Source organism: Rosa chinensis, chromosome 6, assembly GCF_002994745.2.
Source record: "Rosa chinensis cultivar Old Blush chromosome 6, RchiOBHm-V2, whole genome shotgun sequence".
Taxonomy (NCBI): Eukaryota; Viridiplantae; Streptophyta; class Magnoliopsida; order Rosales; family Rosaceae; genus Rosa; species Rosa chinensis.
Window position 1 is genome coordinate 27,351,913 of NC_037093.1, and position 21,088 is coordinate 27,373,000.

General features: G+C 36.8%; 1 protein-coding gene and 1 pseudogene across 3 annotated transcripts; both read left to right on the top strand.

The window, feature by feature from the left end:
- Nucleotides 1–4,768: 4,768 nt before the first annotated feature.
- LOC112169530 lies at nt 4,769–19,281 on the top strand (annotated as a pseudogene).
- LOC121050192 lies at nt 5,551–14,174 on the top strand. 3 transcript variants are annotated; one of them, XM_040509561.1, is made up of 11 exons: nt 5,551–5,751; nt 6,638–6,770; nt 7,660–7,839; nt 11,862–12,209; nt 12,308–12,532; nt 12,624–12,716; nt 12,849–12,947; nt 13,030–13,275; nt 13,356–13,424; nt 13,512–13,553; nt 13,861–14,174. In XM_040509561.1, the coding sequence occupies exons 4-11, from the start codon at nt 11,865–11,867 to the stop codon at nt 14,140–14,142; spliced, it is 1,401 nt and encodes a 466-aa protein (XP_040365495.1). In that variant the 5' UTR covers nt 5,551–5,751; nt 6,638–6,770; nt 7,660–7,839; nt 11,862–11,864; the 3' UTR covers nt 14,143–14,174. The 3 variants fall into 3 exon arrangements, with proteins under 3 accessions (XP_040365495.1, XP_040365496.1, XP_040365497.1); XM_040509562.1 differs by having other exon boundaries at nt 7,712–7,839; XM_040509563.1 differs by lacking the exon at nt 13,512–13,553.
- Nucleotides 19,282–21,088: the final 1,807 nt, after the last annotated feature.

Here is a 21,088-nt window from a genome sequence, read left to right on the forward strand (position 1 = left end):
AATAAAAACTCAAAAACAGGAACTTTTAGTAAAAAATACCTTGAAATAGGTCGCCGGAAAATTTGGCAGGAAAAAGTCGCCGGAAATGGCCGGAAAAGCTGCTGGAAAGTAGCCGGAAAATTGTTGACCGGAGTTGACTTTGTTGACCGGTGCTGACGTGGCTGGATGACGTGTTGCGCTGACCTGACAGGATGATGTGTCGCGTTGACGTGGCTGCTGACATCAACGGGCTCCTAGGCTTGGGTCAGTGGGCTTCTGGGCCGAGAACATCTTCTTCTGGGCCGAAGGCTTGGGCCAGTTGCAGTGGGCTTCTCCTTCCTCCTCTTTTTTTTTTTTTTTCTTTCTTTTCCTTCTGCCGGTAGATTTAGTCTGTCGGTTTTAAGGGTTTTTCTTCTGGTTCTAGATTTCTGGGTTTGAGATGCTACTGCTTGACAAATTTGGTAGCAATTGGAAGTCCGGAAGGTGGTGAACAGATAGAATATTTGCTGCGGGTGGTTTGGAGCTTCCGATGGTCGGTTCGGTAGGTTTTCGGCTGGTTCTTGGGGTGGCGACGCCGGTTCTGGACTCCTAGGAAGAAGGGTTTCAAGATGTGTGGTGGGGGCCGAAAGAGTTTCAAGATTTTGTATTTGGATTTAGGGTTTGGCTATTTGTTTTAGGGTTAGGACGTCGTGCTGATAACGTGTTTAAGGAAAACTGAATTGGGAGAGAATTGAGTTGTACTTTCATTGATAATAGGGACCTCTTTATATAAAGGATTACAAACATAGAAATAGAGTTGCACATGGAAACATAATCGTACATTGATTGGATATCTCCTAAGATTCTCCGAGAATATCTCAAATATAAACCCTATTTCAACTAGAGCAAGTAACCTCTAGTTTGGGCCAGACACATATTCTGGTTTTGCTTGAACAATAATGAAATTATCTAAAATGGTACCAAATAGCATGGAAAAAGAATTTTACCCTTGAATTGAAATAGTCGAGTAGGAAAGGTCGGATGGCGTCGTTTTCAGCTAAACATAATGCACATTCAGCTCTGAGAAGACACACGGTCTTCACAAAGCCAAAGCCAAAGCAGTGGTCTGTTTCCTTTTCTATCATATTTTTTTATTTTTTTATTTCGATATGAATCGGAGCGGGGGAGCTCTGAGAATTTCTCAAAGGAATGGACGATTGCCGGTTTCCATCAATGCAGAATTAGCCAATCTCAATCCCCGCATTCATCCTCGTCTTCTTTTCATTCCTTCATTTCAGGTTTGTTTACCTTCTTGTTCTAGTTATTAATTCATTCTTGTGTAATGCTAGCATTTGATCAATAGTTATTAGTTCCTTCATAGACCGTGTCTTCTCTAAGTTTGAAGTCTAGAATGTTCATCTGGTACCATCGTCAGTTAATTGATTGAGTGAGTTTTGGTTCAGATGTCATCTCAACTCTCTGTTTATTTTTAATGTCTATGTAATCAAACCAAGTAGATGCTTGTCCAGTCTCTATCAAGAACAATTAGGATGCTTTCGAGGTAGTTGGAAGATAGACATTTCCATATATTTTTGGTCTATGAGACTGTTAGGTATATTAATGTTTAGTTAATTACAATAACCAAAAGTATGACTAATTATTGTGTCTATGTCACAACATCAATACATGAATTTCTAATCAAAAACAAAGAAGCCCTAGAGACTGTTCCGTCGCTCTAGTCGCCATAGCTGTGCTAGTGCCTGTCCTGCTACGCCCCGGCAATGGCTACGACCTTTGGCCTAGCCAACACACGTTGGGTGCAGCCGGACGGGTAATTCATTTTTTGAGGCTATGTTTCAGGCTCAAAGGAGCAGATCTGGGGATGTACCTACCCCTCTCTCTCGGTTGAAAAGAGTAGCTGAGGCGTGGCTACGGAATGGGATCGGAGTGGACTCGGGGCTCTGCAGGGGCGTAGCGGTGTCTGGTGACGGTCGAAATCCGGCGGGCCGTGTTCAATGGAATGGATCGGATGTTGCTCGACTGATTGACGATGGTGATGGGATTGCTGGTTTGGATTTGACGCAGATTTTAGGGTGCGGTCTGGTGTGGGATAGGGATGGTGTTTAGTGGCATTCCTTGCCGGGGGCTCTGACGGTAACGATGCCATTTTCTATCTGACAACAGTGGTGGAGACGAGGATGGAGGTGCAGCGAGGCTGGTCTAGGCCGGGAGGGATGGGTATGGCCTACCTTCCGGGCTTGGGCACTGGCTATGGGCCCATTAGGGCTGAAGTTTGGGTTGGGGTTCTTTTGGGCCCTACCTTATTATTTAGTTTTTCTTTAGTTTTTTGTTTTCAATAATTCCCTAGTTTCAGGGACAGTCTAGGCACATTTGTGCATCTAGTTTTAGCATTTGGTCTTGGTCTTGGTCTTGTCAACTTAATTCTCAGTGTCTTTAGTTGTACACCAATTGAGGTCTCTAGGCGACTAGATTTACTGGGTATAAGTTAGGTTGGGAGGGCTGGATCCTTCCAGCGCCTTCGGCGTAGTACCAAAGGTGGATCCCGCTATGTCTAGGTACTTGATTGTACAATGAGTAGATCTTTTTTTCTATTTACCACTGTGGGTACTACCACTATCTTCTTGTCTGTCTATAGAAGCATATGTAATGACCTATTCTGGCTTATGATGTATATATTTTTCGCCCTCGGGCGCTTAAAAAAAAAAATATTATTGCGTCTATGTCGGGTTAGGTGTTAGTTAGTGGTAATAGAAAGAGGCTTCAAATCTTCTGTCCCCATTTCCCCATCCCTTTCCCTGTCTCCCTATAGAATTTTGACACTTGGCATTTGTTGCCCTAACAATCTCTTAGCATCCTACTAACTCCGTTAAACTCTAACTCAACTCTAACTCACCCTAATTCAACCCTAACTCAACATCTCTGAATTAAAATGATAAATTTATATTTACAAAAAATTTGGGAGCACTAAAACAATGACTCTTGTTCTTCTTTTTCTTTTTCATCTATCTTGTTCTTTGTCTGGTTCTAGTAGTGATTATCATGTTATCAGTTCTATGAGATCAAATTCAAGGAAGGTAGATAAAAATGTTAAGAAGGCTAGGACCAGTGGTTGATGTATGGAAAGAGGACTCAACCTCTTTGGCTCAGATATTAGGCATTGGTTCTGAACATGAAAAGCAATGTGGTTATTATGGGAGTGGAAGAAAAAGAGAAAGGAATAATTAGATGATGATGAAGAAGCCTTTCGTTCTTTTCTGAAGAACTTATTTTCCAGGGGAAAAAGGGTCTGTTCTACTCCTCTTAATTACCATCTTTCCTGCCTTGATGAGATTACTCAAATCTCTTTTCTAGCAAATCTTTCTTGAATGGTTTTGTCATAACTAGATCTTCCCCGACGAGATATTTCCTCTTATCTAAGAAACATGCTCCTCGACAAAATATTTCCTCATCAACTAGTCTTCCTTGACAACAAATCAACAAAATATTCCCCCCTCGACTAGATATTTCTTCCTTAATAAGAATTATGCTCCTCGATAAATTATTCCCTCTTTGACGAGATATTTCTTCCTTGATAAGAAATATGCTCCTCGACAAAATATTCCCCTCAATTAGATATGTTTTCCTTGATAAGATATCTCTCCTTGTTTTTTATAAGTTCACATGAGAGGAGAAGTTCTTTGATGAGCAAGCTTCTAAATTTGTGATGTGAATTTGTTAAGAGAATTCAATGTTGATACAGCTGTGTCTCTCAAACTTTTGTTCTGGAATGTTTACGAAAAATTTAGTAGTGACAAGATGGCAATTAGAGGACTTCATAGAAAGTTTCATTTGGTCAATATACATAAGGAGCTCCATAGAATCTATATCGCAGCATTTGATGCAAATCTATAATCTAATTGCCAATAGTGAAGTATTAGAGAGAGTGAAATGCTTGCATGATCGGGTTTTGTTTTTTGGTCGAAATCATTCAATGTCGTTGTCCTCCTCTAACTTTTCAGATTGTTGAGAAAATTCAATTTACTTCACAGACAATATATAGATGGAGATGAGTTTGAGATACTTTGCCGGTATGGGCAAAAAGAAAATGTAAGCCCTCAAATGTCAAAATAAACAAACAAGTTGATTCAGCCAAAAAAGAAGAAGAAGTGTCAAGTTCCATGATTGGCAAGTGTAAGAATGGTGAAACAATTCACCCTAAAAAACAAATGGAAATGCAGAAGGATGCAATATACCAATATGCGATCAATTGGTTTCAAATCATGATGAGGTTCAACGTAGTACTCATGGTTTTCTTCTAATTATAGCTATGGCATTTTTGAAGAGGAGTTCCAGACAAAGAACAAGACAGACGAAGAAGGAAAAGAAGAAGAAGAGTCGTTGTTTTAGTGTTTTAGTCGACCTTTGGTATTCACCTGAATTTTTTGTAAATATAAATTTATCTTTTTAATTTAGAGATGTTGAGTTAGAATTGAGTTAGAGTTTGATTGGGTTAGTAGGCTGGTAAGAGATGGTTAGGCTGAGTAGTCAACAAATGCCAAGTGTCAAAATTTTATAGGGAGACAAAGAAGGGGATAGGGAAATTATGGGGACAGAAGATTTGAAGCCATAGAAAGATTCTTTTGTATCCTGGGGAGATTCAAATATATCCTATGTATATATACTTACAATCCATATACATAATTTGGACCTTGATCCTTCCCAGAATACATGACCAAAGCTTTGAAAAGATTCATATATGATGATCAAGAATAAAAATCATACCTTTCTCTTCTCATGGATTTTTCTGGCCATGATTAATGCACAAAATACAACAATCCCAGTGAACGTTGGTGTTGTTCTTGACTTTGATTCAGGGGCCGGGAAGACTGCAAAGGTGTACTTGAGTTGCATAGAAATGGCCCTCTCAGATATTTATGCATCTCATCCTTACTTCAAGACGAGGATAGTATTGAACACAAGGAACTCCAAACAAACTGTTGTTGGTGCAGCTGCGGCAGGTTCTCTCACTACTACAAATATGACTTTTAATGACAATAATTTGATGACATTGGGTAAAAACGTCATTAAATACTCTTTACATGACGTTTTTATTAGAAAACGTCATGGATTAAAATTTCATCTTAAGTTTATGACGTTTTGCAAACGTCATTGAAAGTCTTACTATTTGATGACGTTTTCTAAGTGCCATCATTCTTATGACATTTTTCAAACGTCATGAAAAGTTTTTCCATGACGTTTGATAAATGTAGTAAACGACAATGGGCCATGGCGTTTGGAAATCGTCAAAAAAAAGTTTTCATGACGCTTGATAAGTGCCATGATTGAAATGGGTCATGGCGTTTGGAAAATGTCATGAAAATTTTTTCTATGACGTTTGTTAAGTGTCTTTGATTCTAAAACGAGCCATGGCGTTTCATAAACGTCATAAAAAAATTTGGCCCAAAATTTAAAGACCCCGCGCCAAATTTTCATTAGGCGCCTTAGCCAATCCAGATCTTTTCATCTGGCGCCATATAGCCCAATTATATATTTTTTTATTATTTTTTGGAAGTCTTTCTAATCTTAGGAAGACATCTTAGCCAGACAAACAAACAAAAAGGAAAGAAAATTCATCTAAGACTCGAAAAGAACTCTCCCCTCTCGATTTCTACAACAGAGATCACTGTAGTCATCATCTAATTAAATCTCCTTCTCACTGTGTGAAGGCTCTCTCCATCGTCTCTCTCGATCTATTCTCTCCACGGCCTTCATCGTCTCTCTCACTGTATTGAGGTAAGAACCCTAATTTTCAGATTGGGAATTGGATTACTTTATGTGGTTTATTAGTCAGAATATTGGTTGATATTTGTTTGAAGTAGATTATGATTAAGAGATAGGGGCATGCCACTAATTAAACAAGTATGGACCAGGAGTGTCAAGAATTTTCTGGATTGCCTCTTTAAGATGTTCCTTCTTTGTCACACGGGCAGCTGGTATCCCACAAGCTTATGCAAACTTGAGCATATTAGTACGAAATAAAAAGCAAAACAAAACCCAGAAATGTTTATACTTGATATCTGGATTACTGCCCTCTCACCATAGTACAGAAAGAGTAAAAATAAACCCAGAACTTATACTTGGTATCTGGACTGCTGAAACAGCTTACTCAAGTTCAATTGCAGAAGTCAACATAGTAGAAGAAAATTAGTTTTGTGCCTGTCTATCCTCTAGACATGTTATTCTTTTATATCTTTGTCTAATGAGATACTTTATATATAGAGGTTTTAAGAAGTTACTATACATGTCATCTTATAAACCAATCTGCTGAACGTTATACCTTTGTTTCATAATTTATAAACAAGCTAGACATATTCTGCTGTAAATTTCATTAATTTTGATTGGAAACTAATGTTGTTCATAGTAGACTTGTAAAGTATGGTAATCAGACTTGTCGATTTCCCTTAATCTTATGTGAATACTTACTTATACTTGATCTTATGATTAGACTGAAGATTTGACCAAACTTGTGTATTTTTTTTTTTGGATTGATATACACAAGCTTGTTTGAGAACATACATGTGGTCTTTGAATTGTATCAACTGCTACTGTTTTCAATGTATTAGAGTTTTTGGAACAATTGTGGCTCTTTCCGACTTATCATTATATTTGTCATTGCTAGATTTGTATGTCTGGAAGATAGGAAACGGGCACTTGTGAGCTGGTTGCTTCAGTACGCTCTTGTACACCAAGTCTTGGCAATTCCATATGATCATATTGTCATTAACTGCACCTTGGAAGGCAAACCATATCTGGTATGCTTAAACTTACCTCGCAAATTTTGTGATTTTGAATGCTTCTTTGCTTTCCAAGTACAGAAGTTTAGTTTAAGCTTTGAAAATTTTATGTGGTTCACTGCAAGAATTCGGTATGAGTGTATGAAAAGGTTACTGACCTGAATATGCTATGCTAAAAACCAGTGAAGGAGTAAGAACATATAACATGATATAAAGAAGGATTGCATACCGTAAACTGTTTGTTGGTTATGCAATATGAACATTTGAAATCATGAATCCATTCCATGACATTTCAAAACTCCCAAAATGGTCAGGAAGGGTTAAGTGTACAATATATAGAGACCTTTTGGAAAATCGAGCACCTCTTGAGGTCATTTGACTTGGTTATGCATGGGCATTATATAATGTCAACTTATTTGTACCTTCCTTGCACACAAACATAAGTAACTTGTTCAATATGCCATGTATAAAGTGTTCTTTTTCGAGAATGTGATGAAGTTTGCGTGGAGTTTCCCAATTTTAACTTCAATATTCTATTATATTTATATATTCTCCTAGCTAGCTTCTCTTCGTAAAATCTGAGATAAAGGCCCACATTTTGAGGATTCACAGCTGCAACTATATCTTGTCTTTTATCAACTAGATATATATGTATGGGTTTGCTGGAATCCTTACACTTCTCATTATCTTCATTTTTTCCATCGCCTCTAGTTCAGTTTCTTTTTTACTTTATGGTGATCATGGTTTATTTAGTTGACAAGTTCAAATCTGCACTGCCCCATATCTATATATACATATTTATATACATATATTTGTGATCGGTTCATATCTTGATCAGATCATACACGTCTTTTTTTTTTTTTTTTTGGGTTGGTTGGAGATAACTCAGGTTTTTTTTTATTTCCAGCTGTAGCTGCTTGTTATTATAGTCCCTCCTAATTATGGTTTTGCAATCACAGGATATAGAAAACACAAACTCTCTGGATTCTCTCCCCTCTCGCTCTATTTCGTAATTCGATTCCTTCATTGGTTGATTAAGTACTGCAGATCTACATTATCCTCTGTCAGCGAAAGGCTTAAAAAAACTGTAAGTTTTCATTAATTTGTATTGGACGATGTATTTATTATCTACCTATTGTCTGTCCAGATTGAGTTTGAGTTATGCATATTACTTTTCTCCTCATTTCTTTTTTTAATATTGGTTTGAATTACTTTCTTTGGCTGTGAAGATTGAGTTTTGTGTTAGCAATAGAATTCAGTTTTTGATGAGATGTGGTGAAATTTAAACTGATCATAACTCTTGATATAGTTATTCTTTAGTTAATTAGTTTATAATTTGTTTGGATTTACAAATTTGTTTAGGTGTAATGCCTTTCTAGTTTAGCATGGATAAGAGCTGGATAAAATGGTCACCAAATAGTTCTGAGTACAGAGCAAAAGTTAAGGAATTTATCTTAAACTCTAAGAAGTATGCAAGGAATCCTGACATGGTCATATGTCCTTGTGCTGTTTGTGGAAACTGTAGCCCACAAACTGATGATGACTTGTTCTTACATTTGATCAAATACGGCTTTGATCCTAAATATAAAGTTTGGGTCGCCCACGGCGAGCCTAGCACATCTGTACAAGTTAATGATTATGTAATGTCACCTCACCTTGATGAGGATTATGAAATGCCAGAAGCGCATCAGATGTATAAAGATGCCTGCTTTCAGTTTCCTGATGGCGTTGCAAGTGCATCTTGTACAAATATAGAAGATGAGTACAAAAAGAAGATTATGGAGGCTGAAGTTCCTCTATACCCAGGTTGTACAAAATACACAAAGCTATCAGCCACCTTAAACTTGTACAAATTGAAAGCCGCATCTGGTCTTTCCAATTCTGGGTTTGATGACTTCCTGAAGGAATTCAAAAATATGCTGCCAGATGAAAACAACTTCCCTGAGTCTTTATACATGGTAAAAAAAACCCTTAAAGATTTTGATTTAGGGTATGAGAAGATTCATGCATGCATCAATGACTGTTGCTTGTTCAAGAAAGAGTATGAGCACTTAGAAACATGTCCTAAATGTGATTCTTCGAGGTGGAAAGTAAATCCACGCACTAAGAAGATAAAAAAGGGAGTGCCTGCAAAAGTCTTGCGCTACTTTCCTATACTTCCAAGAATTCAAAGGATGTTTCTTTCACCAGAATTAGGAGAGCAATTAACATGGCACTCCACTCATCACAGTCAAGATGGCAAGATGCGTCATCCAGTCGACTCAATTAGTTGGAGTACCATAGATAAAAAGTGGCCTAGTTTTGCTTCTGATCCAAGAAATTTGAGATTTGGACTTGCAACTGATGGGTTCAATCCATTTAGTAACCTTAGCTCCACACATAGTACTTGGCCAGTGATCCTAGTCATATACAATCTTCCACCAAATGTGTGTATGTCATCTGAAAACTTAATGCTAAGTTTACTCATTCCAGGCCCTAGACAACCAGGAAACGACATCGACATATATTTGCAGCCACTTTTAGATGACTTGAAAGAGCTATGGAATAATGGCGTGGAGATGTATGATGCCTATAATAAAGCCACGTTTAACCTCAGAGCTATCTTGTTGTGGACAATCAATGATTTTCCAGCTTATGGAAATTTAGCCGGGTTAACTACAAAAGGAGAATTTGCTTGTCCTATATGTGGTCCTAGTACATGCTCTCAATGGTTACCACTTGCAAAAAAGACGGTATACATGGATCATAGACGATTTCTTCCATCAAACCATGTCTTACGTTCCAAACACAAGTGGTTCAATGGAAGAAAAGAAAAACGGCTGCGGCCTAAAATATTTACAGGGAGAGCTATAGTTCATGCTTTATCTGGGTTCATAAACAAGTGGGGGAAGAAAAAAAAATCAGAGAAGAAATTAAAGAAAGGTGACCCATCTAAATTGTTGAAAAAGAAGTCAATATTTTTTTATTTGCCATATTGGGAGGTTAGTATTTTCACCATTGAATTTCTAAATAATTACTTCATTTATTTCTCAATAGAATATTGAATTTTATTATGATATGTTTTTTGTTTGATACCATATAGGAATTGCCTTTGCGTCATAATTTGGATGTAATGCATATTGAAAAGAATGTGTGTGAGAGTGTTTTAGAAACTATCTTAGATGTGAAGGGGAAATCTAAAATTGGGTTAGAGTCACGTAGAGATCTAGAGTTGCTGGAACTTATGGATGAAGTTCCATTAGAAGAACGAAAGGATAAGCTGGAACCATCAGAACCTTACACTTTAACAAAAGATGAGAAGCCAAAATTCTGTTGGAGGCTATATATGCAGAGGTTTCCTGATGGATATTGCTCAAATATTGGGAATTGTATCAAGTTGAAAGAATGTAAAATACTTGGTCTCAAGTCCCATGACCATCATGTGTTGATGCAGCAGCTATTGTCTGTTGCTGTGAAAGGACTTTTACCTGTAGGTATTAGAAAAGCAATATTTCGTCTCTCATCATTTTTTCATGAGCTGTGTCAAAGAGTACTTGATAAAAAAAGATTAGAAGAGTTGGAAGATGAGATTATCGAGACTCTCTGTTTGTTGGAAAGGTACTTCCCTCCATCGTTTTTTGACATAATGATTCACCTTACAATTCACATAGGAAGAGAAGCAAAATTATGTGGTCCAGTGCATTATAGGTGGATGTACCCTTTTGAGAGGTATTGTGCTGTTAATATTCTGTTTTCTAGTGATGTCTCTTTCTTCTTCTGTTAATTGTTTATTTTGTTTATATTTTTAGATACATGAAGGTTCTTAAAGATTATGTTAAGAATCGTGCATTTCCTGAAGGAAGTATTGCAGAAAACTATTTAGCAGATGAGTGTGTTAGGTTTTGTGGTCGATACATGAAACAAGTTGCTGTGTTTAGTAGTAAACGAAAACGCAATGCTGTAGTTGAAGATGAGACAATCATAGAAGGATCCACACTTCTAAAGGGGCGATCTGTACAATTGACTGATGTTATGCATAAAGCTGTTCATCTATGTGTACTTCTTAACAGTGAAGAAGTTGTACCCTATATTGAGTAAGTAACCCATCTTAAGGTAAAAAACTTTTCATATAATATAATGATTAGTTGTCTTGATGTTTTCATTAGGGTTCATAAGGAAGAGTTAAAGTGCTCTGATCAACATTTGATAAAAGATACAAAATTGCTAGAGAAAAGGCATTTGGAGACATTTGTTGAATGGTTACAAGCTAAGGTTTGAAACATTGATACTTGGTTCATGTGTTCTAGGGTATTGATTGTCTTTCTTGCTTTTAAATGTAAACTTTTGTTATTAAATTTTTTTTTCCAGATTAAACTTGAAGCTGGTAGTACTAGTTTCAAGTCTGAAACATTCCCATTGCTTGTAAAAGGGCCTCGGCGTTCTGCAATGTCCCACACTGGTTTTCTTATTAATGGAAAACGCTTTCATACTATGGAAGCTAATGTTTTGACACAAGATTATGGCGTACATATAGAAGCAGATACCTTATGCAATTATTATGGTATTATTAAAGACATTTTGATCTTGGACTTCTACAAATTTCGGTTGGCTGTATTTCTTTGTGATTGGGCCAACATTGTTTCTGGTGTAAAGAAAGTGGATGGATTCACCTTAGTTAATCTTCATGAAGGTTTAAGTAAAAAGGATCCATTCATTTTAGCATCACATGCTCAACAAGTGTTTTACTCTAGAGATAACGAAACTTCAAGTTGGTATGTGGTATTAAAGGCACCACCAAGAGGTTTTCATGATCTGGATATTTTTGATGAGAGTGTGTTTACATCTTATGTTCCTTAAGACACCTCTGCACTTCACATAGACAATGAGGATAATGATGAAAGCTGATCGCTTATGTATCTAGGGGTGGTACATGTAAATGATAATTTTTTGTAATTAATGTCTCTGTGATGTACTGTGAATCAGAGATATTTTGTACTAATATATCATATTTGCCATTTTTGTTTCAATTACAATGTTCTGGGCTTACTTCTTCATATTGTCTCTGTGCTGTTCTGTGGATGCAATATATTTTGTAATATTAAGTTCTAACTTTCTTTTCATGTTAAAAAGACTATGGAAACAGTGAAAAAAAGAGGCAGAACCGGATATACAGAAGATGCACGTGCTAGACAATCAGATGATTGTTCAGAATCAAATCCTGAACTTGAGCTTACTCCTGATCCTGCTAGCAATGGAAAAAAGGCTGTAAGAGGTAAAACTACATTGCAGGTCATTCCAACGGGAGAATCTAATCGACAATCTGTTGAGTGGAATGAAAGAGGACAACCTGTTGGGGATTTTTCAAAAAGGTTTAGCTCAACTGTTGGGGTTTTAGTAAGAGAGACTGTGCCGATCAACATACAAACTTGGCCTGCTGTGGATGATAAAACGAAGAACAGCATCTGGGGTCTTTTGATGGTAATGTGTTTTCTCATTTGTTTTTTTTTTTTTTTTTCTGCTTTACTATATATTTTATTCTAGATTAACTAATAATAGTTTGATATTTTGAAATGTAGCAAAAATATGTGGTGGATCTTACTCATAAGACATTTATCTTACAACAAATGGGAAGGCTATGGAGAGCTTGGAAATCTGATCTCTCAACTAACATCAGGATAATTGTAGATAGTAGACGCACTAAGTCAGAAACTACAAGGCTACTTAGCATTCTTAAGCCATCTGATGTGCCACTAAAAGAGTGGGATGAGTTCGTGGCAGAACGTAGTTCAGAGTCATGGCAAGTAAGTTATTTTTCTTGATAACATGTAGGGAACAAATAAAATGAACCAAAGATTTATGTGTAACTTGAGCATATGGTGTGATGATTTGCAGGAAAAGAGTGAGAAAATGAAAAAAATAAGAGCAAAACAGACTTTAACACACACAATGAGCCGAAAAGGTTATGCAAGGTTGGAAGATGACTATGTAAGTCAAATTAGACAAGTTTAGAGACATTTCTTTTTCCCTATTTTATAAATGAATGATAAGTCTTTGAAATAGTAATAACCATAAATTGGAGCATGAATTTATTAACATATATCTCTATTTATATTACAGAAAAAGGAAAATCCTGGAAAATTGTTGAGTAGGGCAGAATTATGGATTAAAGGACACGAGCAGAAGAAGTCAAAAAATGAACATGTGGCTGCCAAAATTGTAAGTATTCTCCATGAACAAATTTTCCTAAAGTTGTGAATGCATATGGTATTATTAATGTTTTCTTCATTCATTTGTTTAGATTGAGATACAAGCTAAACTTGATGTGCAACCGCCTAGTGAAGGTCATATTCCTGTAAAATATGATATATTGAGTCAGGTTCTTGGTAAGGAGCGTCCTGGTCGTGTTAGAGGTCTGGGATCAGGGGTTACACCTTCAAAGGTAGATGCTCAACTAGAAAGTAGCTCATGGAAACAAACATTAGAGAATAAAATTGATGCAATGAGTGAGCGTACAAAGCTTCTGGAGGATATAATTTTAAAGATGGTAAGTTTTATGCTAATGCATAGTGTGGTTTAGAATACTGTAATTATAAGAACTAAAATTGTTTGTGATTGTTTTGAAAGAGCCAAAATGGGCATGGTGGTGGTGGTGATGGTGAAAATATGCATGCTGATCCTGTTGGTACTCCTCAAGTAAGAATTTGGTGCATTCCACTTTGTTACTTAGAATCAGATTTACACTTATATATATACTGTTCTCATTGTTTATATATAAATTAGAATGGACATGGACATGGTGAACCTGGTACTGGAAATTCTAAGGTACATTTACATTTGGGTAGTTAAATATTTACTGGAATTTGTGTTTTTCTTTGGTGAGGTTTTGTGTTATGTTGCTTTGGTGAAATGTGATCTGTTGCTTTGGCTGTTCTGAGATTGTTGTTGCTTTACTTTGGTGAGGTTTTGTGTTATGTTGCTTTGGTCTATTATGAGATTGTTTAAACTTTCTCCTCATAGTATCCAGCCCCGAAACATGTTTATGAGATTGTGTAACATTTCTACATTTTGGAACATGTTTTGAAACTGTTGTTAACTTTGGATTGTGTATATTCCATTTTGGATTTTGTAGTCAGGACAAGATAGCACCCAACTTTCTATCAATGATAAATGCAAGTTGCTAAACTGGGAGGGTACAAGTGAAGTAGTGGCTAGAGGACACATTTCTGATATTCACCCAGAATCAAAAGTGCATGGCTACAAACTTGGACCTGATTGTTATAGAATTGCTATTGAGGAAGTTGTCATGCCTGATGCTGTATTCTATCGAAGTCAGCCCGAATTTGTGACTATGGAAGATGCACTTGGAAGTACTGTTGCTTGGCCGATTAAGTACATTCTTTGTGACAATTGACATAGTATAGGCAACTAGCTCTTTTTTGGACAAGGCATTATAAGCAGCTAGCTATATATATATATATACCTATAAGTATCTTGTACTTTGAATTCAATAACAATGTCAGATATATTTGATGATGGATTTATATAATATTTGTTTTTAATTAAATATTAAATAAATTGAATAATTTTTTTTTTCAAAATTTTATTTATTTTATGACACTTTGTCAATGTCATTGAACATATGAGCATAGCATTCATTAAACGTCATGAAAACATAGAATGACATTCACAAAACATCGTGAAAACATTTCTATGGCAACTAAAAAACGTCATGGAAATTATTCCATGGCGACTCCTAACCGCCACTAAAGCTATTTTATGGCACTCTATAAACGTCATCTTTGACACTTTAGATGACAATTGAAAACCATCATGGAAATAATTTTTATGGCTATTCATAAACGTCATGGAAATAGTTTTGATGGCATTTATGAAACGTCATGGAATACTTTTCATGGCGTTTATCCAATGTCATGGAAAAACTTTCTATGACGTTTACTAAATGCCATGGAAAAACTTTCTATGACGTTTCCTAAATGTCATGAAAAAACTTTCTATGACGTTTTCTAAATGTCATGAAAATACTTTCTATGACGTTTTCCGATTGTCATCGATTCATGCCACATAAGACGGCACCAGTAGAGACGACGTTCTGCATGACGTTTGAAAAACGTCATGAAAACCATTTTATGACGTTTTTCAAACGTCATTAAATGTTTTTGTGTAGTAGTGGATCTCTCTCTCTCTCTCTCTCTCTCTCTCTCATGCGCTGTATAGTATACTTTCTCTTTGATTTCATATCAAACAATTAAAAGCACTTCATAATATGAGAAGACTTCCAGACAAATAATATCACGAAAAAAGGGAGTCATCACAAATTAATACAGCTTATATAGCACTTTGTACTTCTTAAGGAATATGGATTTGTTCAATAAGAAACCTATTGGTGTCGAAACATTTAGAAAATTATAGATTTAAGCCGAGTCACCCGAGTGTGCTATGGATATGTATGTTTCAATAGTTTCAAAAGGAGGTGAGTAGCATGTATTTCCTGTTTGATTTGTTCTTAAATTCACCACAATATCTAGTTTATAACATATGTTAAAAAGATTTTTTTTTGATGAAAAACACCCAAGTCAACTACCATTATTAGCCTAAGAGAACTAGAGACCTGATAGGAGTTAGGATCTATTAGTAGAATCATCAGAAAGTAATGATGGCAGCTTGACACTGGGGTCAGCAGATCCTGAAATACTCATTCTCCCTTTTCCTTGTACTATATCCCTAAAGTACTCATTTTTCACCTTAATCCCTCATTTCTACTGCTCCACTTCTCTTCCTTGATCTCTATCTTCTGATACTATTTGCAGTAGAACAGTTAGTGTAAAATTCATATCTCAACACATGATTCAAAGTTTTAGTCCTTGAAGCGAAAAAGAAAAAAAAAAAAAAAACCTGTCATTTCTCCAGTGCCCCAATCTACTTTCTATCACATCTTAATAGTCCAATCCTAATTGAATCTATACTCGGTGGTAATGGATTAATAAACCTTGTTCATGACTCTTGCATGTGCCCTGCAATTTACTCTGCCAATGAAAGAGTTGAAGCAGGTCATGACGTCAGTGCAGATTATCAAACTTGAAGATTTAATTATGATCAAGGCCCTATTGATCACCCAGCATCTTTTTTAGCCCATGATAACTTTTGGAGAATGAAGGATAGTGCTGAGTGATTTACATCATTGAATTGCTTGGCAACGAGTATTATAGGTTTTTATTCAAATGTCTCTGTTGTGAGTTAAAACGTAATCTCGATTCTGACTAGGTAGCACTAACAGTGTAAGAGTTTTAGGCTTTGCTTGACCAACTATTCCTTCATTTAACAAATCTCACTAAAAAAGGGGGTCCAAGGTCGCCTCCCAACTGTTTAGCACCTACAAAGCTCCCAATTTCCTGTGTTATCATCTATTCTTCGTTAACTATCATTTGTTAAGTGTTCTCTGTCATGTTGGAATTACAGTTTGGTTGAGCGGGGAGCTATGATGAGAAAAGTTGGCCATGCTGATAAAGTATACATAATTAAGTCTACTTATCCATTATCTAATCTTCTCAAATAATCTCTGCTCTTTTTCATTGAGACAGCTCTAGATCTGATAAAGAATGCAGAAGTTCTAGCAATATTAGGGCCTGAAACATCAACGCAGGCGAGCTTCATTGTTAATTTGGGAGACGAAGCTCATGTGCCCATTTTATCATTTTCTGCATCAGCACCTTATCTTACTTCCCTCCGGAGCCCTTACTTTTTCAGAATTACTCAAACCGACTCATACCAAGTGAAAGCCATTAGTAGCATTGTTCAAAATTTTGGATGGAGACAAGTTGTACCAATCTACGTGGACAATATGTATGGGGAGGGAATCATACCTTTTCTCATTGATGCCTTGCAAGATGTTGACGCTCATGTCCCTTACCGTAGTGTCATTTCCCCATCAGCAACTGGTGACCAGATTATAAAAGAGCTTTACAAATTAATGACAATGCAAACTAGAGTCTTCATCGTGCATATGAATACCAATCTTTGCTCTAAGCTGTTTTCCAAGGCAAAAGAGATAGGAATGATGAGTAAAGGATATGTTTGGATCTTGACCGATGGGATTTCTAATCGTTTAAATTCGATGAATTCTTCAGTCATAGCTTCCATGGAAGGTGTGTTAGGTATCCAAACATTCATCCCGAGAACAACAGAACTTGAAAAATTCGAGCTCCGGTGGAAAGGACAATTCCAACAAGACAACCCAACCATTATAGATGTTCAATTGGATGTTTATGCACTTCAGGCTTATGATGCTGCTTTTGCATTAGCCATGTCAATTGAAAATGTTGGGATCAGTACAAGCTCTGAAATCCACAAGGATACTTCCTTCAACTCAACTGACCTTGATACTTATAAGGTCTCTAAAAATGGTCCTAAACTTGGTGAAGCATTATCAATTACTAGATTTAAAGGCATAGCTGGAGACTTCAAGCTTGTAGAAGGGCAACTTCAGTCATCAACTTTTATAATTGTTAATATAAAAAGTGAGGGAGAAAAACCAGTTGCATTTTGGACTCCGGCCGGAAAATCAAATGGTGAAACAGTTGAATGACTCAACAAACACAAGCATCCTTTCAACTAATTCCATGAGAAATCTTGGACCAATTAAATGGCCTGGAAATTCTCTCTCTGTTCCAAGGGGATGGGAGATACCAACAAATGGCAAGAAGTTGATAATAGGAGTTCCTGTCAAGATTGATTTTACTGAATTTGTTAAGATCTCGAAAGATCCAAAGACCGGCACAATGGATGTCACTGGGTTCTGTATTGATGTCTTTCATGCTGCATTGAAAGTATTACCTTATGCTCTTCCTTATGAGTTCACTCCCTTCTCAAACCCTGATGGCACCAGCGCTGGCAATTATAATGATTTGGTCTATCAAGTATATCTTGGGGTAAAACTCTATCCATGTTTGATCTATCGATTACAATAATTGTTTGACATTATTACCGGATACTATTGTCTTATTTTATTTTCTTCATGCTAAGATGATAATGCAGATCTTTTAATTAATTGACAGAAGTTTGATGCCGTCGTCGGAGATACAACAATTAGAGCAAATAGGTCCTTGTATGTGGACTTTACAATGCCATACACAGAATCTGGTGTTGTAATGGTGGTGCCAATCATAGACAGAACGAGCAAGAATGCATGGGTTTTCTTAAAGCCATTGACTTGGGACCTGTGGCTTACAACTTTTTGTTTCTTCCTCTTTACTGGTTTTGTTGTTTGGGTTCTTGAACATCGAATTAATGAAGATTTTCGTGGTCCTCCTTCACATCAATTTGGGACTAGTGTCTGGTTTTCCTTCTCAACGATGGTTTTCTCACACAGTAATTATCTACCAACTCGCTTTTATTCATATTTATATATAACCTGTGGCTAGCTATTGTGCTAACTTTAATTAACAGATTTCCTTAATCCTTTGCCTTTACAGAAGAGAATGTGATTAGCAACTTGGCTAGATTCGTGATGATTATATGGGTATTCGTTGTCCTAATATTGACACAAAGTTATACAGCTAATCTAGCATCGCTATTAACTGTCCAACAACTTAAGCCAACCGTTGTTGATATTAAGGATCTATTAAGGAAGGGGGATAATGTCGGGTACGCTAAGAATGCTTATGTTTATGGACTCTTGAAAGAAGTAGGTTTCAAAGATTCAAATCTTAAAGATTTTAGAACTATGGAAGCACTTGATGAAGCTCTTTCAAAAGGGAGTGCAAATGGTGGTATTGCTGCTTTTGTTGATGAAACCCCAACTATGAAGCTTTTTCTTGCAAAGTATTGTTCTAAATATACCATGATTGGACCCATCTTTAAAACTGAAGGGTTTGGTTTTGTAAGTTCCTTCTCCTCTCAGAATGTTTGTTTTATATATCATTATGCAAGGCTTAGAATTATCGATGCAAGACTACAATGTCAACACAAACAATATAGAATTCCTGATGTGGAGTAATTGCAGGTGTTTCCAAAGCGTTCCCCTCTTGTACATTATGTTTCACAAGCAATCCTAGCCGTAACTGAAGGAGAGCAGATGATGAGCATTGAATCAAAATGGTTCAAGAAAGAAAGCAATTGTCAAAGCTCCAGCCAACTGGGTTCGAGCAATAGTCTTGGACTCGATAGCTTTTGGGGGTTATTCCTCATTGCTGGAGTGGCTTCAATATTCGCTCTCATCATATTTGTAGCTTCATTTCTTTTTGAGAATGGACACCTATTGATAAATTCTGATTCAGAAGCTTCGACATCAGAAAGGATTGGGGTCTTGTTCAAAATTTTCAATCAGAAAGACCTAAATTCTCGTACATTTAAGAGCAGTCAACCGAGAGATCGTATCACTGATGCTAGAGATGAAGTAAACATCTCACCAAATAACAACTGGCCAGAAAGTCCATTTAGCTACAACAATCACAGTAATGGCAATTCAGAGCAACACATACCACCTCCAGGTCAAGCAGCTTTAGAATCAGTTCCAAGGCATGGATTCCTATGACTCTCAAGAAATGTATACAACTCCTGAAACAACTGGAGAAAATAGTTTTTTTGATACGAACTGGAGAAAATAGTTAATATTCAGGGAAGATTACAGAACTGAAACAGTATGGCACAAAAATAAAATTCAGTACATAATTTTTCAAGATTATATGCCGATAGTTTATCATCCGGAAAGTTATTAGCTTGGCTTCATAACTATATATATTTGCAGATACTTTTTCTTTCCTTTGATTGGCCTTCTTTATAGATATTTTTCTTAAGGATCTTCAACTCCAGTACATTGTTGTCATAATCCTAAGATTGTTTTAGAATGAGAGAATTCAAGAGAGATTGATGAGAGAATCGTTGTATTCAATATTGAGAATAGGAGCCCTATATATAGGGATTACAAAGTACATATTCTAATGTTACAAGGAAAACTAATCCGAGTTTGACTAGGAAATCTAGAACCTTCTCTCCTATTACAATTATGGAACTACTCCTAGTTTGATTAGGCACACAAAGTTGATATTCCTTCAACACTCCCCCTTGTGCCGCTCAAACTTGGTGGTGACGCTTCATCCGTTGCCTCGTTAAAAACCTTGCTCGAGTGAAAAACCCTATGGGACAAAAACAAACTCGAGGAGGAGAAAAAGAGTAAAACACGTCTGTCACTCTTCGAGATCGAACATGTAGACATCATAACTCCCCCTGATGTCGATATCTCCCCCTGATTGCTACAATCATGGGAGTTCGGATAACTTTCTCAATCCGATGCTCTTCACATGTTTCTCGAAGGTGGATTTAGGTAACGACTTAGTGAATAAGTCCGCTACATTATCCTCTGATCGGATTTGATTCACTTCAATCTTTAGAAGCGATTGTTGTTGCTAATTATAAAAGAATTTAGGCGATATATGCTTGGTGTTGTCGCCCTTGATGAAACCCAACTTCATTTGTTCAATACAAGCTGCATTATCCTCATAAATGCATGTGAGTTCATCCATGGTAGATTTCAAACCACAACTTCCTTGAATATGTCTAATTACAGACCTTAGCCATATACATTCACGCACGGCTTCATGTAGAGCAATAATCTCTACATGATTTGAGGAAGTATCAACAAGGGTCTGTTTTGTAGACCTCCAAGATATCATAGTGCTTCCCATGGTAAAGATATAACTGTGGGAGCGACCTTTGTGAGGGTCAGAAAGGTACCCTACATTAGCAAAACCCATCAAAATATCATTGTCATTTTGATGGAGGGAAGTAGGTGGACGCCGGTGGTAACATGACCGGCAGCAATATTTTGGAAGGTGGCGTTTTGCCCTCTTGGGGTCTGATCCCAAATTTTTGTCGTTTCTTTTCTCTCTGTAGGGATAAAATAGTCCCATATCAATCGTACCTCTTAGGTATCGAAAGATTGTCTTTACACCAATCCAATGGCGGCGTGTTGGCGCAGAGCTATGTCAAGCTAACAAGTTCACTGCGAATGAGATGTCCGGTCTTGTGCATTGAGCTAAGTACAATAATGCACCTATTGCACTTAAATAGGGCACTTCGGCCTCTAATGGTTCTTCGTCCTCATCATTTGGACGAAAAGGATCTTTTCCGAGCTCAAGACTACGGCCGATCATGGGAGTACTTACATGCTTTGCTTTATCTTCATTAAAGCACCTTAGAATTTTCTGAGTATATGTAGACTGATGGATCAAAATCCCATCACTACGGTGCTCGAGTTCTAAATCGAGACAAAACAGTGTTTTCCCAAGATCTTTCATCTCGAATTCGGATTTCAAGTATTTAGCAGTTTCCTTCAACTCATC